At 47.3% G+C, this 25,402-nt stretch overlaps 1 protein-coding gene across 2 annotated transcripts in view; it reads left to right on the top strand.

Annotated features, from left to right (window-relative positions):
• The window catches only part of ERCC5 (ERCC excision repair 5, endonuclease), a 61,059-nt gene that overhangs the window by 2,900 nt on the left and 32,757 nt on the right, over nucleotides 1-25,402 (top strand). For both annotated transcript variants that reach the window (XM_088458218.1, XM_088458225.1), the window contains exons 2-7: nucleotides 3,196-3,317; nucleotides 13,510-13,685; nucleotides 16,278-16,399; nucleotides 16,504-16,596; nucleotides 19,085-19,145; nucleotides 20,065-20,208. In XM_088458218.1, the coding sequence (XP_088314344.1) occupies nucleotides 3,230-3,317; nucleotides 13,510-13,685; nucleotides 16,278-16,399; nucleotides 16,504-16,596; nucleotides 19,085-19,145; nucleotides 20,065-20,208 (684 nt within the window). In that variant the 5' untranslated portion in view covers nucleotides 3,196-3,229. The remainder of the gene's footprint in view (nucleotides 1-3,195; nucleotides 3,318-13,509; nucleotides 13,686-16,277; nucleotides 16,400-16,503; nucleotides 16,597-19,084; nucleotides 19,146-20,064; nucleotides 20,209-25,402) is intronic.

Here is a 25,402-nt window from a genome sequence, read left to right as displayed (position 1 = left end):
GTGGTTACTCTTGAGATGATGAGTCATCTTGAGCACATGTTGTTGGTGGAATTCCGCTGTCATTCTGTACATATTTACAGGAGACCGAGCTGGTTTCTGGAAAGGATGTAGTCGTCTTCCCGACAGTCAGGATGCCGACGGTCACAGTACCAACAGCGGCATCCCGACTGTCAGAAAACTGACAGTGCAGAGCTAAGGGTTAGGGGGAGGCTTAGGGTTAGGCACTAGGGCAGAGGTTTTCCAAACGTGGTCCCTAAGGCACCTTAACAGTTCAGGTTTTAGAGATATTCATGGTTAAGCACAAGTGTTAAATCAAATTGACTGAGGTATCAATTAAGTCACCTCTGGTCAAGCATGGATATCCTTAAAACCTGGACTGTTAGGGTGCTTTGAGGACAGCGTTTGGGTACCTCTGCACTATGGGGAGGATTAGGGTTAGGCTGCTGGAGGGCTGTGCTAGAGGGAGTGTAAGGGTTATAATAGTTGCAGCAATGTGTTGGGATTCTGACTGTCCAGATGCCGCTGTCGGTATTCTGACCACCTGCATCATGACCGCCAGGATCCCGTACCCAACCCGACAGGATAGACATTGAATGCAGGACCTAAAGAGCGAGTATCTACAGCAAGTGGCGCAATACATAACTTTCCTAGCAGATTGATTGCTTAGGATGGTTCAGGCCCTCTAAAAGCGGGTACACACTGGAGCGATGTCTGCACAATATGTAGTTTCCGGCCTAATCTGAACGACATATCGGTCGTATCACTGTGTGTACGGTCAATATGCGTGCTCCTGCGGACGTTTGCGACATCGTCCGGTCGGTCTTGCTGCATGTTCAACCAGACGATATTGCAAGCGGTCCCATTACAGGTAATGAAAGACGGAACGCGCTATCGTTCCATCGTTCATTTCCTCTTTCTGATGTGTACCCATGATTCAGTATGTCAGCCCTTCTGGCAGACATATCGGCTGTGTACACATCTTTCAGTGTGTACCCAGCTTAAAACTAAAATGTTTCATATTTGGATACCACCGGTATTCATCAATTCTCGGCAATCTCACAGATCAGTGGTCTCCTCAGTTAACCTAAATTGCACATGTGCAGCAAATTTCTGTGTATGTGTGTAGTAGTTTCACCTTGAGAGATTCCAGCAAGTCCTCTTTGGCTTTGCTGGTCCCCGTTTTTGGGTGTAGGTACAGGTTGAGTCTCACACATCTTGCCCAAAAATGCTTGGGACCAGAAGTATTTTGGATATCGTATTTTTTGTGTATTTTGGAATATATGCATACTATAATGAGATCTTGGGAATGGGACCCAAATCTAATCACACAATACATTTGTTTCTAATACACCTTTATTCACATGGCCTGAAGGTAATTTTATACAATATTTTTAATAATTTTGTGCATGAATCAAAGTTTGTGTATATATACTGTACATGAAATTAATTTATTCCTTATACGCACAGCCTGAAGGTAATTTTATACAACATTCTTAATAAGTTTGTCTTTTAAACAGTTTGTGTACATTGAACCATCAGAAAGCAAATGTGTCACTATCTCAGTTGTGCTCAAAATAAATGTATTTCGGAATATTTTGTATTTCTGAATATTTGGATATGGGAGACTCAAACTGTAATGCCATCTTAGGATGGCATTTACGTATCACCTGAATCCAGCATCCCCACAGAGGTCTGAGTGGATGTCGGCAATTCGGGAAATAGGTTAAGGCCATTAACCCTTTGATAAATTAAACAAAGTAATTGAGCGTTTTTCCTGGGATTTGTTAGAATGTAAGCTCTCAACAGTCATGATTTGGGATTTATGTTGAAATTATGGAATACCTGAAATCACAAATCCATTTAAGATTTTTTTATTATTGTTTACTGAAAAAACCTCATTGTAATCATATAGATGCCAACAAGCTCAATTAGCCATGCTAATCATTTAGGAAACGCCGGACATGGAGTTCACTCTGATGTGTTCTCCTATACATGCTGACTCAGGGTTGGACAATTCACAAGAGCCACATAACTAACATACCTAATAAAAAACTGCTTTGGGTATATTGTTGTTGCCCATAGCAATCAGATTTTACTTAACATTTAACTAGAACCTTCTAAAAGATAATAGCTAGTATCTGATTGGTTGCTATGGGCAACATCTCCACTCCTAAAAAAAAATCAAAACTCACTTTAGTTAATTTACCCCCTGGTGTCTAACTTTTTGGAGTTATTGCTGTTTATTAGAAGTGGATTCACAACTTCCCTGGCTCCCTAGGAATCCAGGTAGCTTGTAGATTTCACTGACTGACTCCTGAATTCTACCCTACAGTAAGTTCAGGGCCAGATTAAGGTCTGCAGGGGCCCCCGGGCAAGCAGCTTGTGGGGGCCCCCTATATACCACCATTTCTTGTCACCCTAGGAACATTTTTTTTTTTTTCTGTTAACCTTGATGTCCCCAGTAGTAATGCCCCTTATGCAATGTCCCCAGTAGCAGTGCCCCCTGTAGTAATGCCCCTTATGCAGTGCCCCCAGTAGTGGTCCCCAGTATGCAGTGCCCCTTATATAATTCCCCCAGTAGTTCCCCTTATATAGTGCCCCCAGTAGTAGTCCCCCCCCTATGCATTGCCCCCAGTAGTAGTCCCCCCCCTATGCATTGCCCCCAGTAGTTGTCCCCTCCATGCATTGCCCCTAGTAGCACCCCCCCCCCCCCCATACAGTGCCCCCATGAAGCTGCCACCCTATACAGCTGCAATTGTGTGTTTGTTACTGTGTATTGTGGACCGCGCTCACTACGGTCTACACTACACTAGCGGCGGGTGCAGTGGGGGCCCCTCCGTGTGTGGGGGCCCAGGGATGACCGCCCCTGTCGGCCCCCCTTAATCTGACCCTGAGTAAGTTGTCTACACCAGCACTGATCCCAGTATGCCACTGTGTCTATTTGAATTGAACTATTGTTAATAAACATTGAAAGTTGTACCAGATTTTAAAATTCCAATTTATGCTTTATTGGAGTGTCTACATTTAATTGAAGAACACATCTCACTTTATTTTTACTCACCAATATCTTTATTTGTTATGTTTGTCTCCTTATCCCAGATAGAAGAGCTTCTCTTTGTTTACTTATTCCTTAATAATATTTGTAAAGAGAATGCAACAACATGTAATAGTTTTAAATGCATTTTTAATGTGTAGGTAAATCTGGGAGTTCTCTAAATAGAATGCCAGTATGGGAGTCCAAGGACTATGGAAACTACTTGAATGCTCTGGAAGGCCGATAAATCCAGAGACACTGGAAGGGAAAATCCTTGCTGTTGGTATCCTTAAGACACTGCCACTAAGTGCTTGTTTTCCAAACGTCTATGCCTTCTTAGCAAAGATAGATGTAGTGAAATGCATTATAGGTTTAGGAACTATAGTCTGCAATACATAGTACGTTTCAGAAGGATGGGTTTTTGCATAAATTGTATTACAACACATTTAAAAACTCTGTACACGTAAGTCCCCTTGGTACTGTGCAAGAAAAGCGTAGCAAAATGACCAGATATGAAAGGATGGACCAGCAGCTGCCACTAGATGGCTGCCACCACCTATAATAAACACACAAACTATAATTTACAAATATAGCAGCGCTTAGTCCCCAATGTATATAATATTCCGTCCAGCAGTATAACTATAGATTATAAAATAGACCGTACCTAAAGTACATGAAAGGATTAAGAAGATCACACTTTAATAAAACATATAAAGGGTATTACTTTAAAATATCTAATACAATTACCACATATATAAATTAGAGATGTGCGCCAACCCCCATGTTTTGGTTTTGGATCTGGATCTCCCCTGGTTTTGGATCTGGATCTGGTTTTGGATCTTTTTCCTTGGTGTTTTGGTTTTGGATCTGGATTTTTTCTTAAAATATCATAAAAACTCCCCCATTTCTTACTATTCTAGTTACCGTGGCTAGGAAAGCTATATTACAGAAATGGATCTCTCTGCAGGCCCCTTCCTTAGAGCTGGTAAAACAAGATCTGCTCAACATTTTATATTTTGATAGATGCACTGCGCTGCTAGACATTGAGAAGGGAGTTTAGATTCCATGATCGATGGGGTGCATATCTTACTTATTTACCTATGCCCCAGTCAGAACTGATCATGAAGGTATTTGAAAGCACAACCTGGTCTCTGGTGCGTAATCTGTCTTGAATTTCGGTTGTGTCATTGGCAACGGTGGTTGCTGGCAATACCCAGTGAGGGCTCTCACCTACGCACTGTCTCCACAGGTACAAACAATAGTATTGTAGACTTTCTACTTCAGGGTCCACAGGGTGACCTTGGGGTATAGCTGGATCCTAGATTCTCGGGCACCACGGAGTTAAAGCTTTTAGCTGCTCCCAGGATGCACTTGGGTCCATCCTCCCCTATACCCCGCCCCCGAGCCACAGGCACCTCAGTTTAAGATGGTGCCCGGCCGGAGTCGGGTCACCCTGCGGGGGGGGGGGGGGGCTGCAGGAGCAGCCCCCTAAAGCTTTTTATTTAACTAGGTTAAATTAATTTTTTTTAGTTTTGTTCACCAGAGCGGCAGCGATGGGCTGTCTGTACAGACGCCCACGCTGCCACTCCTTCTCCCTGCTGGCGCCGCGACGCCAGCACTGAACTGGGGATCGCGGCGGGGGAAGCCAGAGTCTGTACTAGCCGGACTCTGGTTTCCCCCGGGACTGCTGCCGGAGACGCCGGGGAGATCAAGGTAAGCCACGCAACACTGATTAGCGGCGGTGCGCGGGTTCCTTTTAAATGCAGTCCCATGCCCCTGGTCTACGGGACAGACCGGGGACGCTAGCGGTGGTGGCGGGCCCCCCCTCCAGCGGAGGCATACCCCGCCAGACCACTAGACCACCAGGGTAAATAAACGGCAAGCGGGATGCCGGCAACCCGGGGGTTAAATTTGCTAGCCAGGGGAGGAAGCCTTCCCTGTTTAGCGGCTCCTCAGCTCGCCTTTCAGCTAGTAGTCTGGCGTCGCTGAGCTGCAGATTCCTCGGCCACTCCTCCTCTGAGGTCTCCAGCAGCCATTTTCTCCAAGTGGCAGCGCAGATACTCTCAGGGAGCACGCGGACCGGTCCCCCTGTGTACCTCTCTCCTGCAAAAGGACAGTGTACACAGCACTATAGCCCTCCCAGACACTGAATCTGGGCAGGTTGATTGTAGTGGAAAGGTGCAGTGAGTATATCTTCCTGCATGGTATGTGACTTTTGCTAGTGCTGCCTGTCTGTCTTTTTTCTACTTACTGTCAGCCTATACCTATCCCTTTCCTTCTCCTACAAGCCCTACAGGTGTGTGGGGGAAGGGTGTTTCTACTGACCTCACTTATATAGATCACGTATTTGTGAGGTCCGTCACATACAGTTGTGTGCTACACAGTGCCATATTGTGGGCTGTTGTCCAGCACACGGGTGAGTGCGCATGTTTTCTTCCTAAGTCATGTCTGAGGAGCAGATTGAGCACTCCGGGGCTCCGGTATTGTTCTCCTGCAGGCGCTGTTCTTCAGGAGTGGATAGGGAGGATTTGTCACAGGACGGCCTGTGCGGACGGTGCCAGGCGCTCCCTGGTATGTCTAAACCTCCTAGGTCGCAGGAGCCACCATGGGCGATGTTTTCCCCGGTGCTGGTGTCCATCGCGGACCGTCTGTCGGTCCCGACTGCCGCCCCTACTAGGGCGTTGCCCAAGCCTGCCATCCCCCATTCCCCGGGTGTCCCACAACTATTGCAGACTCCACCGGGGTCTCAGCCTGTTGGTCCCTATGCGGGGTTGCCAATGTATATACAGTTCACCCCTGTGGCGCAGCAGGCTGTGGTGCCGTTTCAGGCTCCTGGGGCAGCTCCTCCACCCTGGGTGGATGCGCTTTCCCACACTGTCCAAGATTTGGCGGCAGCATCTTCGGCTTTTCAGTCGATGTTGCGCAGTGACGTGCCCTCCAGGGCGTCTAAACGCACAGTTACGGCGCAGGCTGCGCACTTTTCGGACTCTGAGGGGTCCTCAGATGATGGTGAGGTGCAGGATGACTCAGCCTCAGATGCCTCAGTCCAGGAGGTAGACACTAAGTCTTCCATCAATGTGCGGGATCTGGTTAGGGCGATGCGGGCCATTCTTCTGATTGAGGATGAGGCACCCGCTCCCAAGTCGAGGTATCCTAGTTTTAAAAAAGCTAAGGTTCCTTCTGCAGCGTTCCCCTTGTCTGATCAGTTGACTGATCACATGGCGGTGGCCTGGCAGACGCCCAGTAAGCGATTCCTGCCACAGAAACGCTTGGCGTCCAATTATCCATTTCCGGAAGCGCATTGTAAGAAATGGGAAACTCCGCCTGCGGTCGATTCCCATGTAACATGCCTCATCAGGAGTGCTACTTTGCCATTGCCGTCTATATCCTCGCTGAAGGATCCTACGGACAGGAAGGTGGAGACTTGTCTAAAGTCTATTTATTCTCTCTCAGGGGCTGTAGCCCGGCCGTCCATGGCCATCTCCTGGGTGGCTAAGGCCATTGAGGGGTTGGCCAACGCCTTGGAGGACACGTTTACGGATGAAGCTCCGGATGTCCAGAGGGCGTTGTTAGGACAGATGAGAGATGCCGCCTCCTACATTGGAGAAGCATCTTTGGATGCTAGCCTGCTGACCTCTAGGGTTTTGGCGGCAGCAGTGTCTGCTCGCAGATCCTTGTGGTTGAGGTCTTGGAGAGCAGACGCGGATTCAAAGAAAGGCTTGGAGGCCTTACCTTTTAATGGAGAGTTACTATTTGGTCCGGACCTGGACAAAATAGATACCCTGGCAAAATCCAAGTCAGCCTTCCTCCCTTCAGCTGCTACACCTGCTAAGGTCCGGAGCTCGGCCTTTCGTTCCTTTCGGGTTCAGGGCAAGGCAAAGGGTCAGTCCTTCCCGAGGCAGTCCGCACCCAAGACCGCCTCAAAGCCAAAGAAGCAAGCCTGGAGTGCTAGGCGCCCTTCTTCCAATCAAAAAGATAAGCCTTCTGCGTGATGGGACGGGCCTCCCTCTGGGGGACCCCAGAGTGGGAGGCCGACTTCTTCAATTCGCCCAGTGCTGGCACAATACCACCACGGATGCCTGGGTGTGAGAAGTGGTCTCCCAGGGGTAAGCCCTGTCTTTTTGGCACAGGCCGCCTCACCAGTTTTTTTGCACAAGTCCTTCTCAGGACAAAACCAAGGCCTTGCAGGTTCAGGAAGCCATAGAGGCCTTGCTGACGGCGGGGGTCATTATACCCGTACCACAGTCTCAACGTGGGATGGGGTATTACTCTACACTGTTTCTGATGCAGAAACCCAATGGCTCTCATCGCCCCATCCTCAATTTGAAGTCCCTGAACAGGTTTCTCAGAGTTCCCAAATTCAGGATGGAAACTTTGCGTTCCATCATTCTGGCGATGGAACCGGGGGATTATATGGTCTCCCTGGATATCCAGGACGCCTACCTCCATGTGCCTATAGCAACATCGCACCAACGGTTTCTGCGGTTTGCTATTCTCCACAACCACTACCAAGTCAGGGCTCTACCCTTTGGCCTCTCCACGGCACCAAGGGTATTTACGAAGGTGATGACGGTCATGGCTGCTCACCTTCGGAGCCAGCGGATACGGTTGCTACCGTATCTAGACGACCTCCTCTTGCTGGCGAGCTCCCCGGAGGTACTGATCCAGCATCTCCACCTGACGGTCGCTTGTCTACAGGCGCACGGCTGGTTGATCAACTGGAAGAAGTCCTCCCTCATCCCATCACAGCGGATGGTTCATTTGGGGGCCCTGCTGGACTCTCGTCAGCAACGGATTTTTCTGACTCCAGAGAAGGTCTCCTCCTTACAGCTGCGGATTCACAGTTGTCTGAGCAGTGGCAGAGTGTCGGTGCACTCAGCAATGAGAGTTTTGGGGTCCATTGTGTCGGCATTCGACATGGTGGAGTTTGCCCAGTTCCATTCCAGGCCCCTGCAGAGGCTGATTGCTTCGGAATGGAACGGATTGCCACACAGGATCCGCTCTCAGATGCTGGTGTTGTCCTCGGAGGTGCGTCTGTCCCTAGCCTGGTGGCTGCAGACGGCTCATCTCCTCGAGGGGCGCCCCTTTTGGATCCCGGAATGGGTTCTGCTCACGACAGATGCCAGTCTCCGGGGTTGGGCGGCGGTGACAGGCTCCTTGTCACTTCGGGGTCGTTGGTCGGCGAAGGAAGCGATTTCTTCCCATCAACATCCTGGAACTGCGGGCAGTATACAGAGCCCTGCAGTCGTCCGGCACCGCTCTTCACGGAAGGGCCGTTCAGGTGCAGTCAAACAACGCCACCACGGTGGCGTACCTCAATCACCAGGGAGGGACTCGCAGTCGAGCTGCGATGTCGGAGGTGTCCCGCATCCTGGCTTGGGCGGAGCGCTATCTTCCAGCTCTCTCGGCAGTCTTCATCCCGGGAGTCCTCAATTAGGAGGCAGGCTTCCTCAGCCATTATGACGTGCATCCCGGGGAATGGTCGCTTCATCCAGAGGTATTCCAACTACTCGTGGACAAGTGGGGACGGCCAGAGCTGGACCTGATGGCGTCCCATCACAATTACAAGCTGCCCGTGTACGGGTCTAGGACAAGGGACGCAGGCGCAAGTCTGATAGACGCGCTGTCGGTGAGATGGCTGTTTCAACTGGCTTACTTGTTCCCTCCGATATCTCTGCTGCCTCGGGTCCTGCGCAAGTTCAAGCAGGCCGGAGGCACACTGATCCTGGTGGCCCCAGCGTGGCCCAGAAGGCCGTGGTACTCCGATCTGCGGAGCCTGTCCATCGACGCTCCGTACCTCCTACCTCAACGGCGGGACCTGTTGTCTCAGGGGCCCTGTCTTCACCCGGATCTGGGTCGACTATCTTTGACGGCGTGGCTCTTGAGACTGCCGTCCTGAGGTCTCGGGGCTTTTCTAGCTCCGTTATTGCCACCATGCTGGGGGCGCGCAAGCCTGCTTCCGCGAGGATCTATCACAGAGTGTGGCACACTTACTTTCAGTGGTGCGAGGCCAGAAAATATGATCCCCAGGTGTTCCGGGTTTCGCGTATTCTGGCTTTCCTTCAGTCGGGTTTGTACTTAGGATTACGTCTTTCCTCACTGAAAGTGCACGTGTCTGCTCTGTCGGTGTGGTTCCAGCGCAGGATTGCTGCTATGCCGGACGTACACACCTTTTTCCAGGGTGTTTTAAGAATCCAGCCTCCCTTTGTGCCACCTGTGGCCCCGTGGGATTTGGCGGTGGTTCTTCGGGCCTTACAGGGTCCGCCTTTTGAGCCCTTGGAGTCAGTGGAGCTCAAGTGGCTAACTTTTAAGACTGTTTTCCTCTTGGCAATTGCTTCTGCCAGGAGGGTTTCAGATTTGGGGGCGCTTTCTTGTCGTCCCCCTTTTTCTGATTTTTCATCAGGACAGAGCGGTGCTTCGCACTCGTCCTGATTTCCTGCCTAAGGTGGTTCCCAGGTTCCACATTAATCAGGAAATTGTTGTACCAGCCTTTCAGTCGCCTGCTCTTTCGGCTGGGGAGACTTCCTTAGATGTGGACCGGACTAGTTCTGTGAGTAAGTCGGATTCTTTGTTTATCCTCTTTGGTTTTCACAAGAGGGGTTGGCCTGCCAACAAACAGACTCTAGCCCGTTGGCATCGTTCTGTTATTATTGAGGCTTATATGCAGGAGGGTTTACCTGTTCCAGCTCTGTTAAGGCTCAATCCACTCAGTCTGTGGTCCCTTCTTGGGCTGCTAGCCGTGGCGCCTCTGCTGTTCAGCTATGTAAGGCGGCCACCTGGTCTTCCATTCAGACATTTTTGAGGTTCTATGCGTTTGACACCTTTGCCTCTCAGGATGCATCCTTTGGGCGCCGGGTTCTCCTATCAGCACAGGAGCGTCCCCGCCCTTAGTTGGACTGCTTTGGGACATCCCCAAGAAGTAGAAAACAAGAGATATGGTAAGAACTTACCTTTGTTATCTCTGTTTCTACGAAGTCCATAGGGTCCACAGGGCACCCGCCCTGACGCACCTGGCTTCATATGGGCTCTGTGACTGGTCACCGGTTTTCCGTCTCCCATTTCTGTGAGTATGGTTCTTGTGTGTTCCAGTCTTCCTTCTCTCTATTTCGTCTCCTCTTCTGGTCTGGGCTGCTTACCAACTGAGGTGCCTGTGGCTCGGGGGCAGGGTATAGGGGAGGATCGACCCAAGTGCATCCTGGGAGCAGCTAAAAGCTTTAACTCCGTGGTGCCTGAGGATCCAGGATCCAGCTATACCCCAAGGTCACCCTGTGGACCCTATGGACTTCGTAGAAACAGAGATAACAAAGGTAAGTTCTTACAATATCTCTTGTTTTTTCTTTTCTCCCCCTCCCCACTTCATTTATTTATTTTTTTCTATTCCTCTATATACTTATATTCTAATAAAATAAAAATTTGAAATATGTCTGTGTTCAAATATTTTTCTTGATATTCATTTCTCTCCAATCATACTGATTATGTATGTAAAATCTTAATTTGTATCATCTTTCTTCCTAATAAAATTGTATTAAAAAAATAAATCATAGAAACTGCTAAAATCACATAAAATGGGCCTGTTTTTGTTCCTACAGTATTATTAACCTCTAACATTTATTTCCAATCAATTTTGACCACCTCACAATATTATTTGCTTCATCTAATTAAGGCCAAAAGGTTGCATCCAGCTAGCTGGCTGACTAAGCTAAGCGACACAGTGGGCGGCACTAACATGTAGCAGTTCAGCTTCCAAGTTCCAACATAGATACAGTGTGTTATACAGTGTGGGTTGGATACACCAATAGTGCACTTACTGTGATAGCAGTGCGGAGTGCATAGTGTCGGCAGAGAGGGAGTGCCAGCGGTGTCTTCAGTGCAGGAGTGCTGACAGTGCAAGCTGTGCAGGGATGCCCTCGGTGTGGGAGTAGCAGCAGTGCGGGGACAGTGTCCTTAGTGCAGGGTGCCGGTGGTGTCGGCAAAGCAGCGGTGTCCTCAGTGCATGTGTGCTGACAGTGTCGGCAGTGCGGGGGTGCCAGCGGTGTCTTTAGTGCAGGTTTCCTGGCTGTGTCGGCAGTGCAGGGGTTGCTGACTGTGTTCTCAGTACATGGAATGGCTGTGTGGGAGTGTTGGCAGAGTGGGGGTGCCAGCAGTGTCCTCAGTGCAGGTTTGCTGATTGTGTCGGCAATGCAGGGTTGCGGCGGTGTCGGCAGCATGGGGGAGCCAGTGGTGTCAGCAATGGGAGTGCCGACAGCTGGTCTGTCGGCAGCGGGGATGCCGGCTGTGTGAACCAGCGCCATCTTATTTTTCCCTGCATTCAATGGGCTTAACGCTGATTGGCTGAGAGCTGTGACAGACTGCTCTGTCAGCCAATCAGCGCTTTGCCCATTGAAGGCAAAGGGATTTTTAAAAATGGCCGCTCGGGGCAAAACCTCGAGATCCGATAGAGTCGCGAGGTTTTGCCTCGATTAGGGATCCGGGCCAGGAGGAGAGATTCGAAGGTCGCCCCCGGGGATCCCTGAAGATCGGGTGGGTGTGGTTCTCAGGGAACCAACCCGCTCATCTCTAATATAAATTTCTACTTAAAGCAACATCCATGTGTACTTAGCACTCTGGGTGCCTGGAAATTTTAAGAATGTCCTTTATTCTCATCAATAGGACTAACTGAATAGACATTGCAACAAAATATATTGTTGCAAATACTTTCAGTTCCTTCTATTAATACCTGCTTCAAGGGTATGTTTAAAAATGGCTCTTAGGACACAAGAAGTCTCTTAAGCAGAACAAGCATCGGCAAGTCTCTAAATTATGCCTTTTTCTTCGAAAATACACAGTTATGGTTTCCAATGATAAAGTCATTTGTATAGGATAATTGTAAACTATTCCGCCTTAGTCTCTGTATACTCGGTGTATAATTTAATGAGAGACTCACCCTCCAGTCCATCCCTAATTGGCCCCTGCAGGTAGCCGCTCTTATGAGATAGGAACCGGTGTCAAGAACTTATGGCTAGTAGTAGAGGCCAGTATTTTCACAGCGTCTGCCTGCTGTTTGTGAACGCTCTTCTAAGGTGAGAGCAGGTCTCAGGATCTTATCACTGAAGATGCTGGCCAGTGTTCCGGCAGCGTCTGCACGCAGGTCACACCGGCCGGTTGTGATCGCGGCGGATATGTTGTCCTTTTAAGGAGGATATTAGGTTCTGATAGAAAATATAGGTCCCAGTCCAATGCTGAGTGCAGTCGGCGGGGAGTGTTCGTTCATTTCACAAATAGCTGCGGGACACTCTACCTTAGCACGGCTTAGATGTGCTGGAACTTGTTGTTAATTTAGCATAGCGGGATCAGGTATCTCAACTTGTACCAAGGATGTTGGACTTGCTCTTTATCATAGGAGACCATAACCGTGTATTTTAGAAGAAAAATGCATCATTTAGAGACTTGCCGGTAGTTGTTCTGGTTAAGAGACTTGTTTTTAAACATACCCTTGAAGCAGGAACTAATAAGTATTTGCAACAATATATTTTGTTGCAAAGTCTATTCAGTTAGTCCTATTGATGATGATAAAGGACATTCTTAAAGTTTCCAGGCAGCCAGAGTGCTAAGTACCCGTGGATGTTGCTTTAAGTAGAAATTTATATATGTGGTAATTGTATTAGATATTTTAAAGTAATACCTTTTTATGTGTTTTTTATTAAAGTGTGATCTTCTTAATCCTTTCATGTAGGTACGGTCTATTTTATTATTATCTATTGTTATACTGCTGGACATAATATTATATACATTGGGGACCAAGCGCTGCTATATTTGTGAATTACATTTAAAAAGTCTGATGTCTTCTGTGTAATTGGTAAAACAATGACTGTATCTGAGACAACTCTTTGCATTTGTTACTTTTAACAGACAGTACAAAATGCTAGAGTGATATCCCTTTTACACCGTCCTGAAAATCCCGGGTTGATGAACGCGCATCCATCCGTGATTTTTGTCAGTGTAAATGGTTTCCCCCGAGTCCAGTGACCCGGAGATCCAACTCTGATAGCTTGCAGGGTTAGGCACGGGTTGCTCCTGTGTCATCCTGCAGTGTAAATGGCGCGATCCGGGTCATGAAGACCCGGGTTGTGACGCATGCTACCTAATTACATAATCTCCAAGCGTCCACTTCAATGCCGGAAAAGCCGGGTCACTGCAGACCGGACTCTGATGTGAATGGTGCCGACCCAGGCATACCCTGGGTTGACGCCGCAGTGTAAATTGGGTCTGATACGGGTTGGAAACGTGTTGCAAATTCCAGACTTGGGACTTTGGTGTAAAAGAGGTGTAAGAAATCAGAGGGGGGAACTACCCTGATGACATTTACTACTTACTGTTTTGTCTCTTCCTTTAGTATATATTCAGATTGGGTTGATAGGAAGTAAACTTGCCAATTATCCTATGCCATATTGCAGTGATTATCTTGTACAAATTTTTTCCCTTAACCATTTTTTAAGATATCAGTATTTGGCTGAATCAAGCAGTGAAGGGGGCAAGAGATCGTCACGGTAATGCTATTGAAAATGCTCACCTGCTGACCTTATTCCATCGACTCTGTAAGCTGTTATTTTTCAGGATACGTCCAATATTTGTGTTTGATGGTGAAGCTCCTCTGCTGAAGAAACAGACTCTAGTAAGTAGATTTCATTTCTACAGTTGCTAAAAGAGGACCAAAACTCATCCCTTATCTGTTGTTGCATAATCTGTGACAAAGCATTTTTTATCATTTTAAAGCAAATTTTCATAATTATGTTTTTCATTCATCTACTTAGAGGACACTGGACCATGGGGCTATAGATCCTCCATTAGGACTTTGACACTTTAAATAATCTTCAAACTGTTTATGATCCACCCTCCTCTATATCCTCAGGTTGCTTGCTTTATGTCCTGCCTAGGCAGCTGGTGTGTTTTTGGTTTATTCTTCATTTCTCCTTCATGCACCAGGGGACACTGGAGATCAGCCCATACTTAGTAATACATTTTATTTTCTCTTTATTTTTAGTACCCTCCTTGAGGACAGGCTGACAGCTACATCTGCCAGCCTTCTACATGGAAGCGTCAGGGGACACGCCGCCACTATCATAGTGAGTGTCATGATCATGGTTATCCTAGTGGCTCCAAACTGGCCCTGTTGGGACTGGTACTTAGATCTCCAACTGCTCCTCATCGAGGATCCCTGGCTACTACCTCTACGCCCAGACTTCCTGCTTTTAGGTTTTTCGTTTACCCAGACTTACAGCGGCTGCTCTTATTGGCGTGGCTGTTGAGGCCGCTATCTTTAGTCGTAGCGGGGTTCGTGGACTCTGTGGTTCCCACTATGTTCTAGACTCTCACAACGTTTTACGTCAGCTCATTATCATCATATCTGGTAATCTTATGTGACCTGGTGTGCAGATTGGGGGTTTTCCCAACACTGCTTCATTTGTCCTGTCTCGTTCTCATCTTCATCAGGGCATGGACGCTGGGTTATGCCTCTGTTCTCTCAAGGTTCAGGTCTCTGCATTGTCAATATTTTTCAGCACTGCCTAGCCTTGTTCCCTCAGATTCAAACTTTTCTTAAGGGCCTCCGTTTGTCCGGCCTACATCTCACCTTTCTAGGATGTGGAACTGAAACTCCTCCCATTGAAGTCGGTCGTCCTATTGGTCTTGGTTTCGGCCAAACTGGTTCGGAGTTTGGAGTCCTCTCTTGTCAGCCTCCTTATCTCGTTTTTTCATGCTGTCTGTCTTTCCTGCCTACGGTGATTTCAGCCTTCCACATCAACAAATTTGTGTTCCGGTTTTGTCGGATGGCTCTCTGTCCTTCTCCTTGGATGTGGTGCAGGTTCTTTGGATTTCTGTGGCCCGTACAGCAGCATTGTGAAAGTTGGTTTCCTTGTTGTCCTTTTAGATGCGGCTAACAAGGCTGGCCTGCTTCTTCGCAGAAGGAGGACCAGATGGATCCGTTTGGCCACCCGACCGGCGTATGTTAGGCCCCTGGCCACCGCAGTTTTTTTTCTCTTCCTGCGCATTCCACTTGTGTGGTGGGTGCTTATTGGGCTGCTTTTCGTGGTGCCTCAGCAACTCCGTTTTGCCGTGCAGCCACATGGTCCATGCTTTTGTTTGTTTCTATTGTTTTATACCTTTTGCGGCCTCAGAATCTACTTTTGGTCGCAGGGTTTTTGCAGGTTTTTAAGCGCTCTCCCACCCGAGGAAGGATAACTTTGGGACGTCCCCAGTGTCTTGATCTTCAGTGTTCCCAGGTGGATGATGGAGAAAAAAGGTTTTTCTACTTACCAGTAAAATCTCTTTCTCTGATTTCACAGGGGACACTGGACGTCCTCCCAGCACTGCTTTACCTGCCATTCTGTTATGTTTTACATTCATTGTAAGCACTATGTTATGTGTGTTTTCTATTCGGCTTTGCCGTCCTTGATGCTTGATTCCTTCTTTTCAGTTTGTCTTCTGATCCTGTTTCCAGCTCCTGGGGCTACATTTCTCTAACTGGGGCTTCTGGGGGATAGAGGGTGAGGAGTCACTCACACTTAAAGATTTAAAGTGCCAACTCCTCTCATCCATCTGTACCCAGTGTCTTGATCTCCAGTGACCCCTGTGGATTCGGAGAAAGGGATTTTACTGGCAAGTACCAAAATTCTATTTTTTTTTTTTCTTTTACTACTTCTGGGGTGCTTTATTGTACGCATTTTGAATGTTTCCATGGTCTGGTGTCCCCTAACAGTATGAATGAAAGAACATTATTTCTACACTTGTGTTAAATCATTTACTCTGGAAGCATTGCGGGACACTGAGCACCAACACAGTTATGCCGTGGTTCTTCTGTTCCTCTACTTCTCTCCTGTGGGGTTCGGTTAGGAAAATAACTGTGTTCCCTATTGCAAGTGTCAACTTTCTAATGGAGGCTCTCTATCCCCTTGGTCCAGTGTCCTTCAGTGAATGCAGAGAAAAAGCTTTAATGTAAGTATAAAAATCGATATTTTTGTTGTTGTTAGAAACCTTCATTAAGAGATCCTGTTACCAGTTTCTAAACTAAATTATTTAGGTTAAAAAAGAAACAAAAATGTATTGCTCTGTAATCCTGTTCTCTCACGAGAGAGTCATTGATGATCAAGCTCGCTTTTTAAAAACCATTATCCTGATGTGCAGAGATTCAAACTAGGTGTATCTATTCAATGAGATCTAAAACTGTTATAAATGGCTATAGTAACATGTTTGCGTTCTGCATGTTTAGGCAAAAAGAAGACAGAGAAAGGATGTAGCATCCAGCGAGGCTAAGAAAACTAATGAGAAGTTGCTGAGAACCTTCTTGAAGAGACAAGCTATTAAAGTGGCTTTGTCAGGAAACAAACAAAGGTGTGTATATATATATATATATATCATAACAGTACTCCAATGTCTCATTGCTTTGCTAATGTTGATGTGATTTATTTAATTCTTTCTTTTATTCTTTATTTAAGCAATGAGGAATTGCCAAGCCTTTCCTATACAAGGAAAAAGGAAGAGGAGGATATTTATGCTTTACCCCCTTTGGAGGACAAAGAGAAAAATAGGTAAACTGTAACACACTATAACAGTATTCCCTACTGCTCATATGCTTCTGTAATATCTACATTGTACACTAAGTACTGTACCTAAAATTGAGTTGCTCTTCTTTTTCTCTCAAAATATCCTGAATTGGTCTTTTTATTTTTCTAATTATGCTCATTTGAAAAAAAGAGATGTGGGCTAGATAATGTTGATGACGAAGGTGTTATTCGTGGACTGGTTCCTGTAGCATTGTGCATTTTATCAGTGTTGCAGCTAGGTATACCTATGCCATGGAAGAGAAAAGACCTAATTTGTGTATGTGCATTTCATGGCCAAAGCCAGTCTGCTGACCAGAGCCTTGTATGTTACCTTCCCAGTTAAGGATATCTTCAGTGTTGAATATTCTCAAGGAAGCCACTCTTGTGGAGAGTACCTCCCTTTCCCAGAACAGACCTAAATGACGCAATGCAGTGCAAGCATTTTGTCCCCCAGGCAGTATTGGGATTAATCCTTCAAGCCTAGATCAATCTGCACCCCTCATGTTCATAGGCCCCATTATAAAATAACTTCACACCCCCCATTAGCACACCCCCTAAATAGTAAAAACAAACAAAAAACCCTGTTTTATAAAACACCCCCCCCTATAAAATCACTTTTTTTTGCACCTACCCTATGACCAGTTTAGTATTTTAGAATTATTTTATCCCCCCCCCCTCCCAGCGTCATAAGCTTTTATCTTTATCCCTCCCCACCTCCACTTGTGCCAGATCCCTCCCCCACATGCAGAGCACAGTGGAGCGTTGTGTATGGGGGACTGATCATTATTCCTCCTTGCTGCTGATCTTTGTACACACAAGGATATGCCTAAAGTACTGTAGAGGAACTGTGATCCCCGGGCGCATGTGTTGCAGAGTGCCGTTCGCACGGCATTCTGGGACGCGATTCTGGCAATGATGTCACTACATCACTACCCTTGCGTCTGGGGAGACAAAGGAGATCAGTTCTGCACTTGTGCAGAACTGATCTCCACTTCTACACCCGGGGCAAGGAGTGGCGCGGTCGTATGTGTGACGATCAGGTCAGCTTAAGCAATATTGGCTGCCGTCGTTACACATACTACCACGCCAGTAAAGTAGTTAAGAAGGAGCCTATGGACAGAGCTCTGTAGTCGGAGCCAAGGCTGGATGTAAAGGGTGTGTACAGGTGCTGCATATGTTGTATAGACAAAGTATTTGAGGCAGAGGTATATTTAATATGGTATTTGGTAATGCTTATAAGCAGCATAGCAGGAAGCACCTTAGTACCGGGATCTGACATAAGCGTGGTGTAATCCCTATCCAAGGGTCTGGTACATTTTGGGCAATACAGCAGAAAATGGGAATGGAGGGAGAGTGTAGTCAGGAACACAGCTATCAGGTTGGTACACAGGAAGTCAAAGGGCAGGTAACACGCCCAGAAATAGCAGCTATTAAACTGAACAATAACCTAGCATCCTTTATCATCATGGGGTCAGAGATAAAAAGTTACAAGTGACTGTCGCACATGCACACAGACTCTGAGGACCAGTGCTGGTATGTCAGTCTCCTCCTTACACTACAAAGAACTAAACATACACTACAAGTAAGGTCTCTTCAGGGTGCTCACTGGGAGCCCATACATCCTGGTTTCCACTTGGCTTTATATTGTTTTGGCGGGCTCATTTTCTGAGCTGGAAACCTTTTATTTTTTTTCTCTCCCTTCTGATTTTAAAGAAAGTGTTTTACAAGAAAGTAATAGATATAAAATCAAATTGCAAAGCAATGCAGTTGTGAGGCAAATCAGTTTGACACTTTATAGTTTAAGAGGCCAAACATTGGACACATCGAACCCAGCATTGCGTTGGTCAGACCTTACTCACAAATTGCTAACTTTCTAGGTCACGTGGAAAGCTCAGGCTAAATTATGCACACCCATGCAATGGCGTTCTATAGCACAGGCCCGCCTGCGTTTCCCTGACAACCCCCGCCCTCCCGTCACCACCTCCAGACGCTCTCTGCCTGTTAGTCAATCTGCTAATGGCCTACGTGTAGTCTGTGGTGTCCGTGCATTTGCAAGGGTGAGTTCGTGCACTGTGATGCCTACTCATGCACAGTACGCAACAATCAACCGATAGCATGCGCATTAGCAACTGCGATCCAAGCTGAATCAGGCCCACTGTACCTTGTTTGTCATGAAACCTAGTCTGTCCTCCACACAGAGCCAACATTTCAATCTAAGTTTATTTCTGTCTTTGGCATCAATCAGAAGTTTGTTGTCCTGTACATGTGTCTACATACTCCATAAAGTTGTGGGACACTCTTATTGTATTATACTCTTAATTTTCTGGTATCGCATTGCATTTTACATTGACAAATTGATAACCAGAGAGGCTGTCAGTCTCCCATTTGTTTCCAGTCATTCAATTTATTATAATCTCTGCTTTTTTTTCTGCCCATCTGGTAAAGCTGCTAAATTGACTTGTTTTGATTTTAGCTCTGAGGAAGAAGAAGATAGGGAATGGGAAGAACGAATGAATGAAAAACGGATTCTTCAGGTGCTCTTCATTTCTTCCATGGTGTATGGCAGTACTAGTGATTGAAACACTACGCTGAATTGTGTAACATATAGTATTTTCCTTCTTGTCAGTGTTAAGAGTTCTGTGATAAAAATTGTCGTGTTTGGAGTACTGCATGGGGCTTTCATGGAGTGACCTGACTTTTTGCCCATAGCATCTAATCAACTTCTAATTCTATTTAGATAAAGAAATGTCTGGTTATTTGGGGTTTCAAAACCTTTTCCTTACTTACCTGTGGAACAGGTGTCATAAATGTTTCCCATTGTGTAATATTAGTAATAGTAAGATGAGTTTCTATTTTTAACTGAATAAACATAACTAAGGCATTCCTGATGTTTTCTCCATGGACCAGCTACCACACCAGCCCCATCCTGTTCATTTCAGCCGTTACTCACATTCTGCCCCTCTCCTTAAGGGGTATGTCCACTTATTCGCAATCACTCCCAATGTCACACCTCACATCCAGGTTATCTAAAGCTATGAACCTCTGTGAGGAAGTCTCATTCACATCTGTCCATGCATGTCACGTACAGTTCAACAGAAGGTCTCTATATGAAGTAGTACAGGCAGACTCTCTGCTGATGCTGTGAGCTTTTAATAAACTTAGTGAAATCTTTAAAATGGAAAATTCCTTTTAATTAGCAATATTAGCAATGTCCTACATATTTTCCTAATTCACATTCAAGCAGGGTTCCTTTAAACAAATTTTAAAAACCTGTAACTGCATGAAATCTATTCCCAGAAGATGGATAAATAATACAAAGTAACAGTTAAAAGTTGGAGGAACAGATTGTGTGAATAGTTGACTGCATGGCAAAGTGCAGTCCATTAAATATCCTTCCATTTTACTATGTGGGGACATGGATTACTGCAGCATTTGTTTGTTCCTTATAAATAGGAAGAGTTTTTTGCTGATCCCCATGCAGTGGACATAGACTCCGAGGAGTTTATTAGCCTTCCTCCTGAGATGAAGCATGAAATACTGACAGATATGAAGGAGTTCACAAAACGAAGGCGGACATTATTTGAAACTATGCCAGAGGTGAGGTGTTCAGGATGAGCGATTGACATATTTACATGAAATGACAGCCATGGAAAGGTATTTTACTGGCCATAGCCTGGCACATACAGGAACTTAAGGAACCAGAAGTAACTAACTATACAAATAATCTAATGGAGTGCATGCTGTATGGGTAAAAACAATGAACAGCATTGCTTTGCGCGTTTTTAAGCTTAGACTTGGTTTTATTGTGGAATCCTAATAGCATCATAGAACAGCTTCTTCATGACACATCCGTAGACAAGCCATGATGAACGCTACTCTCATAGTAATCACTTCAATTCTCTCATTGGGCCAAATTCAATTCACTGCGATGTTGAATAGCCACGGGAGGGAGCTGGTAAAGCAATTCAATTTAATGCGCTATTTGCCTGGACGGGAAGCAGGTAAGTCTGAGAATGCTGGTTCTCGCGACTTAACCTGGGTGTTGAGCGGTAACCGGCATTCTCCAACTACCGGGCGTGCGATTGTTACCGCCACGCTAAGCCAGCGAACGGCTGCGTGCCTGGCACTTTTGTCGGATTTCTCCTCGCATCCCCAGGGGGTTTGTGAAGAAATCCTTTAGCCGTCCAAACAGCGCGGTGTATTGAATAGCTGCGGGAGCTCCTTCCCACGGCTATTCAACATCGCACTGAATTGAATTCTGCCAATTGACTTCACATCATTCCTGTCAATGGAGGCAGGGCCAACATCAGTGGTATATAAGAGACTGTTTTATAGGGCAGCAGTCTCTGCAAACTAAGCTGGCCTGGTACACTATCAGCACCTTCCGGACCTCAAATTATTAAAATGAGAGGAGATGCAGCTTATATTGGAGCAGTGATGATGGGGAATCCAGTGATGGGCCCTCAGCTATATTATGCATAGCAGAGCGGTCCAAATATAGCAGTACTAGCTATATAAATGCAATTTCCTCCTGTCCTCTCTTCTTCCTCTTTGGGAGATGGATTTGGCTCATGTTTATTGAGTGATTTGACTGAAGTGTGGAAAGTGGGCCTGTTTCAGAGATGTACGCTAACCTGATGGTCAGCGCACATCTCCGATGGTGGAAGGACTGCGCATGCACAGGATGTGTACTGTACATGTGCAGCCCTCTGACTGCGAGTCCGCTCGCAGCGTCTCCCAGCCGCAGCCTGATTGACAGGCTGCGGTGTTTGGGAGGTGGCGCGGGGGTGTTCCCAGGAAGCGAACGGGGCCGCCCCCATTTTCCGGGAGAGATGAGGCCAGAGTCTGTGTGGGTGCACGCAGACTTCCTGGCCTCGCAAGCTGTCAGGACCCGGCCGTTGGTCGAGATTCTTCCGATGGTGACCCCAGGCTGTGACCTCTGTCGCAGCGCTGGGATCACGCAAATGCAGCAAGGAGCTGTCTGACACCACCTTCTGCATTTGCATTTTAAATGGATGGAATTGCACAGCCGCTTGTGTGCGGCTGTGCAATTCCGTCCATCTCTGAATCGGGCCCCGTGTGAAGCACACCACGATTCCTTTATACCACTAGGCACGTGTACAGGAGACAAAACTGAAGTCCAGTCTGGCTACACAGATAGAGGCTAATTTGCATGAGGTTTTTGGCCTGGCTGGAACCTGCTTGGATGCCAGTTGTAGTGATCTGCTGCACTGTTCTGCACTCATTTATCAGCATATGCAAAATGATGATCTACTATTTGATGGGGTTATTATTGGACATCGCAGTTATCAGACCATTATAGACAATAACTGTATACTATAGTGCTGTGAACTGTCACCATATACTGTGCGGGTTGTGCATACTGATGTAATTGTTAAAGTAAACCTAAACAGTGTCCAGAGTTCACAATTGTAGTAAATGCTACTTAGGTGTGTTTTTTTTTTTTTTTTTTTGTCCTAATGTCAATTTTGCTGCTGGTAGTTTAAAATAAATTATGGAAATGGAGCTACAGTCTGGAGAGATTCCACTGTGAAAGACAGAAAAAAAATCAGGTACTTGTGTACTTTACGGACTCATTGCAGAGAGAACCCAATGAATGTTTTAAATGGTACTTGTGTACTTTACGTACACAAGTACCGAAAGTTTTCCCCTCGCGGGCTAGCTGCGCTGGCCACGCTTCAGGCTCGGTGGCCAAGCTGCGCTCGTCACAAGGTTATATTCCCCCTCTATGCTCACTTGGATGGTAGGGAATGACGCTGGACACTGGCTGATGACGTCCGGGTCCTCTCCGTGAAGGGGATTTAGACATTACCGTGATTGATAATAATAATGAGTGTAGGGCACTGGGGTTCTCTCTGGAATGAGTCCATAAAGTACACAAGTACCAAAAATCATCTGATTGTCAGTAATGTTGCTGGTAATAAGTATATACTTTTGCTTCGTGGTGTCTTAGTGGTAGTTGTGGTCCACCTGTCTGTTTAGAGATCCCCAGTCCATATACCTACCAACCGTCCCAAAGGCACAGTTACTATTTGAGGGCTCTGTCCAGCTGTCCCAATCGGGACTGCATTGTCGTGATTGCTGGGCACTTGGGGAGGTATGTTCATCCATTGCTGCTTTGCTATGCATGAGCAAGTATTGTATGCACCTGCCAGTGTTGAACACGGCAGTTAAAGATTTACAGTTGCGGGCAGTTGTCCAACTGGTGGTTAGCTTGGTGGTTGGTGGTTTTCAAACTGGGTGCCGCAGGGCACTTGTAGGAGTGCCACAGCTTGGGGGTCCAGTACCAAATCATCTTATTTATGGTTAATGTTATAGGCAAATGCAGTTGGTTGCCAATCATAAAATATGTGGACAAACGGAAGCACAACACTGTCCACCACCACATAGCTGAACCTAAGGATGACCGATAAACAAAAATGTTTGGGAAACACTGGACTAGTGTTTTTTCAGTTCTACAGGCACTGCCTCCATGACATGACCACACCACTTGTACCGAGATGCCAACTTCCGATGTTGGGGAATAAAAAAAAAAAAAAAGAGGACAAAAAGACAGATTGAGATGAGCAATGTGAACACCAACTTTAGAAATAAACAGAAGCAATAGTCTTATTAAAATTGTATGTTATCACATTTAGGGGGGTATTTATCAAAGCTTGCAGAGACAAAAAATTGTGAGAAACAAAATAGCAACCAATCAGCTCCTAAAGCTGGGTACACACTAAATGATGTGATTACCCAGAAATCCGATGGGCGACACCCCCGCCGACGGGCAGCCTATTAGACAGCCAGTAGACATTAGGCGATCTGGTGCCCGACATGTCAGCCACTGCTGCATGGATTTGTCAGCCACATCGTCAGGTTGAGCTGCATGTAGGGCCACCCTGGCAATGCGGCTGACGACCCCACGGGAGCACGCACCGCCCAACATAGTGGATGCACACTGTATGATTTGAACGATTTATCATTCCGATCCATCGAAATTGGGCAAATTGTTCAAAATGTCGCTGTGTTCCAAGTTTCTGTCATTTCTCCTTCATCCACTAGGGGACACTGGAGTTCAAGACAGTGGGGTATAGACGGTGGTAGAGTAGAGCCTGGCACTTTAAATAATCTAGAAGTGTGACTGGCTCCTCCCCCTCTATGCCCCATCAGCCCCAGTTTTTAGAATGTGCCCGAGAGAGCCGGTCGCACATCAGGCTGTCTCCAGCCTTTCTCATATAATCATATTTTAAGCTTTTATACAAGCAATGAGGACAGGCAGGCTGCTTACTGTGGCAGTCTGCCTGCTACGTGGGAGCCGCCGGGAGGGCACCACACGGCTACTGCAGTCTGTGTCCGGTGACCCTGAGGGGGGACTTTAAACAGAGTCATCGGACTCCATGAGGACCCGCCACAACTGAAACCGGTTCGTGTCCGGGTTTCCTCATTTGGCCCCCAGCCCAGCAACCCGGCCGCAGCAGTCCGTAAGTATATCCCACTACTCCTGACTAGCTGGAGTGGTGGGCCAAAACGCTGGGCTCAGGGACAGCGCACACTGCATGGCTGTCACACACTGCTCCTTCCCCCTGCCAGTGAAAGTGGTAGTGTCGGAGCTGCTGACTGACTTATTCCTAGCCATCCCCCTCCTATTAACGAGGGGATGGAGTCGGGCTCGTGCTCTAAGCCCTCATCTGAGAGCAGCGCGGTCTGCCGGTCCATTAGCGCTGCTGCGCTGACATACTCTGCATTAGTCCCCCCGGGAAGGGACCTCAGAGGTACCTGGGAGGGCATCCTGCCGCGTCTAGAGCGGGCAGCAGCAGCCCCCCCATTATTAAAATGGCGGCCGCACTCGGGGAAAAGCCACGCCCCCCTTCGCGGCCCTAATTGCGGGGCAGCCCAACCAGCGGGGCAGCCAGGTGTGAGTAAGACAGACGCCGCACCGCTGCTCACTAAATAGTGCAGCACAGGCGAGGTCCTGCCATCTGGTGTAATGGCCGGCTTCAGGAGGCCAGACGCGTCCCTCTACAGAGGCAGTTGCAGCGCTGACAAGCAGCGCGATCCTTGGTAAGGAGTACCCGCGTAAAGAGGCTTCCCTTATTGAGCGGCCCAGCCTTATAAATGTATCTGCTGGTCCCGCACCCCGTTCTGCAGGGCCGGGAGGAAGGTTGTGTTCCCTACATTACGCCCAGCCCACTCTTTCCTAGTAAGTGGGCAGAGGCGAGCATAACAGTGCACGCGCGCGCGCACACACTGATAGCCGGGATTTTAGGGAAGGGCGCGTCATGCATAATAGCCGCGCCATCTGTACCACTGCCTGCCGCTGGTTAAAGGTGCAGTGCAGACCAGCGCCTGAAGAGCGCGGCTGCCTCCTAACTCCTGCAACAGGGTTAATTAGCGTGGGTATCCTACGCGACTCCCTCCTTCTCCCACGCTGGGAGTGCTGCTAGCACAAAAGTAGAGATAGGAGTATAGGGCTGGCTACAAATAAGTATCAGCGCAGGGCTCGGATCTCTCCACGGCTCTTGCTGTGTGGAGTTTGTATGTTCTCCCGGTGCAGGCAGCACTGTCTTTGCTTAGGCTGGTTTTAAAAAATTAGCAACGCTCCTCATCTAGATCTCAGGAGGAGATGCCGCGTCCCGCAGCTCCTGGCTGGGCTGAGCAGGCTTCCCTGTTAGCTATAACATAGGGCTAATAGCCTTACGTTATACCAGCACAATGCGGCTCCCCGATGCAGTGCTGTATGACCTTCACACTCCTGTCACAGCAGGACAGCATCACCGCTTTATAC

Source organism: Taudactylus pleione, unplaced genomic scaffold, assembly GCF_031769625.1.
Source record: "Taudactylus pleione unplaced genomic scaffold, aTauple2 ptg000041l, whole genome shotgun sequence".
NCBI lineage: Eukaryota > Metazoa > Chordata > Amphibia > Anura > Myobatrachidae > Taudactylus > Taudactylus pleione.
The sequence above is the reverse complement of the archived record's forward strand: the minus strand, read 5'-3'. Positions and strand labels throughout refer to the sequence as shown.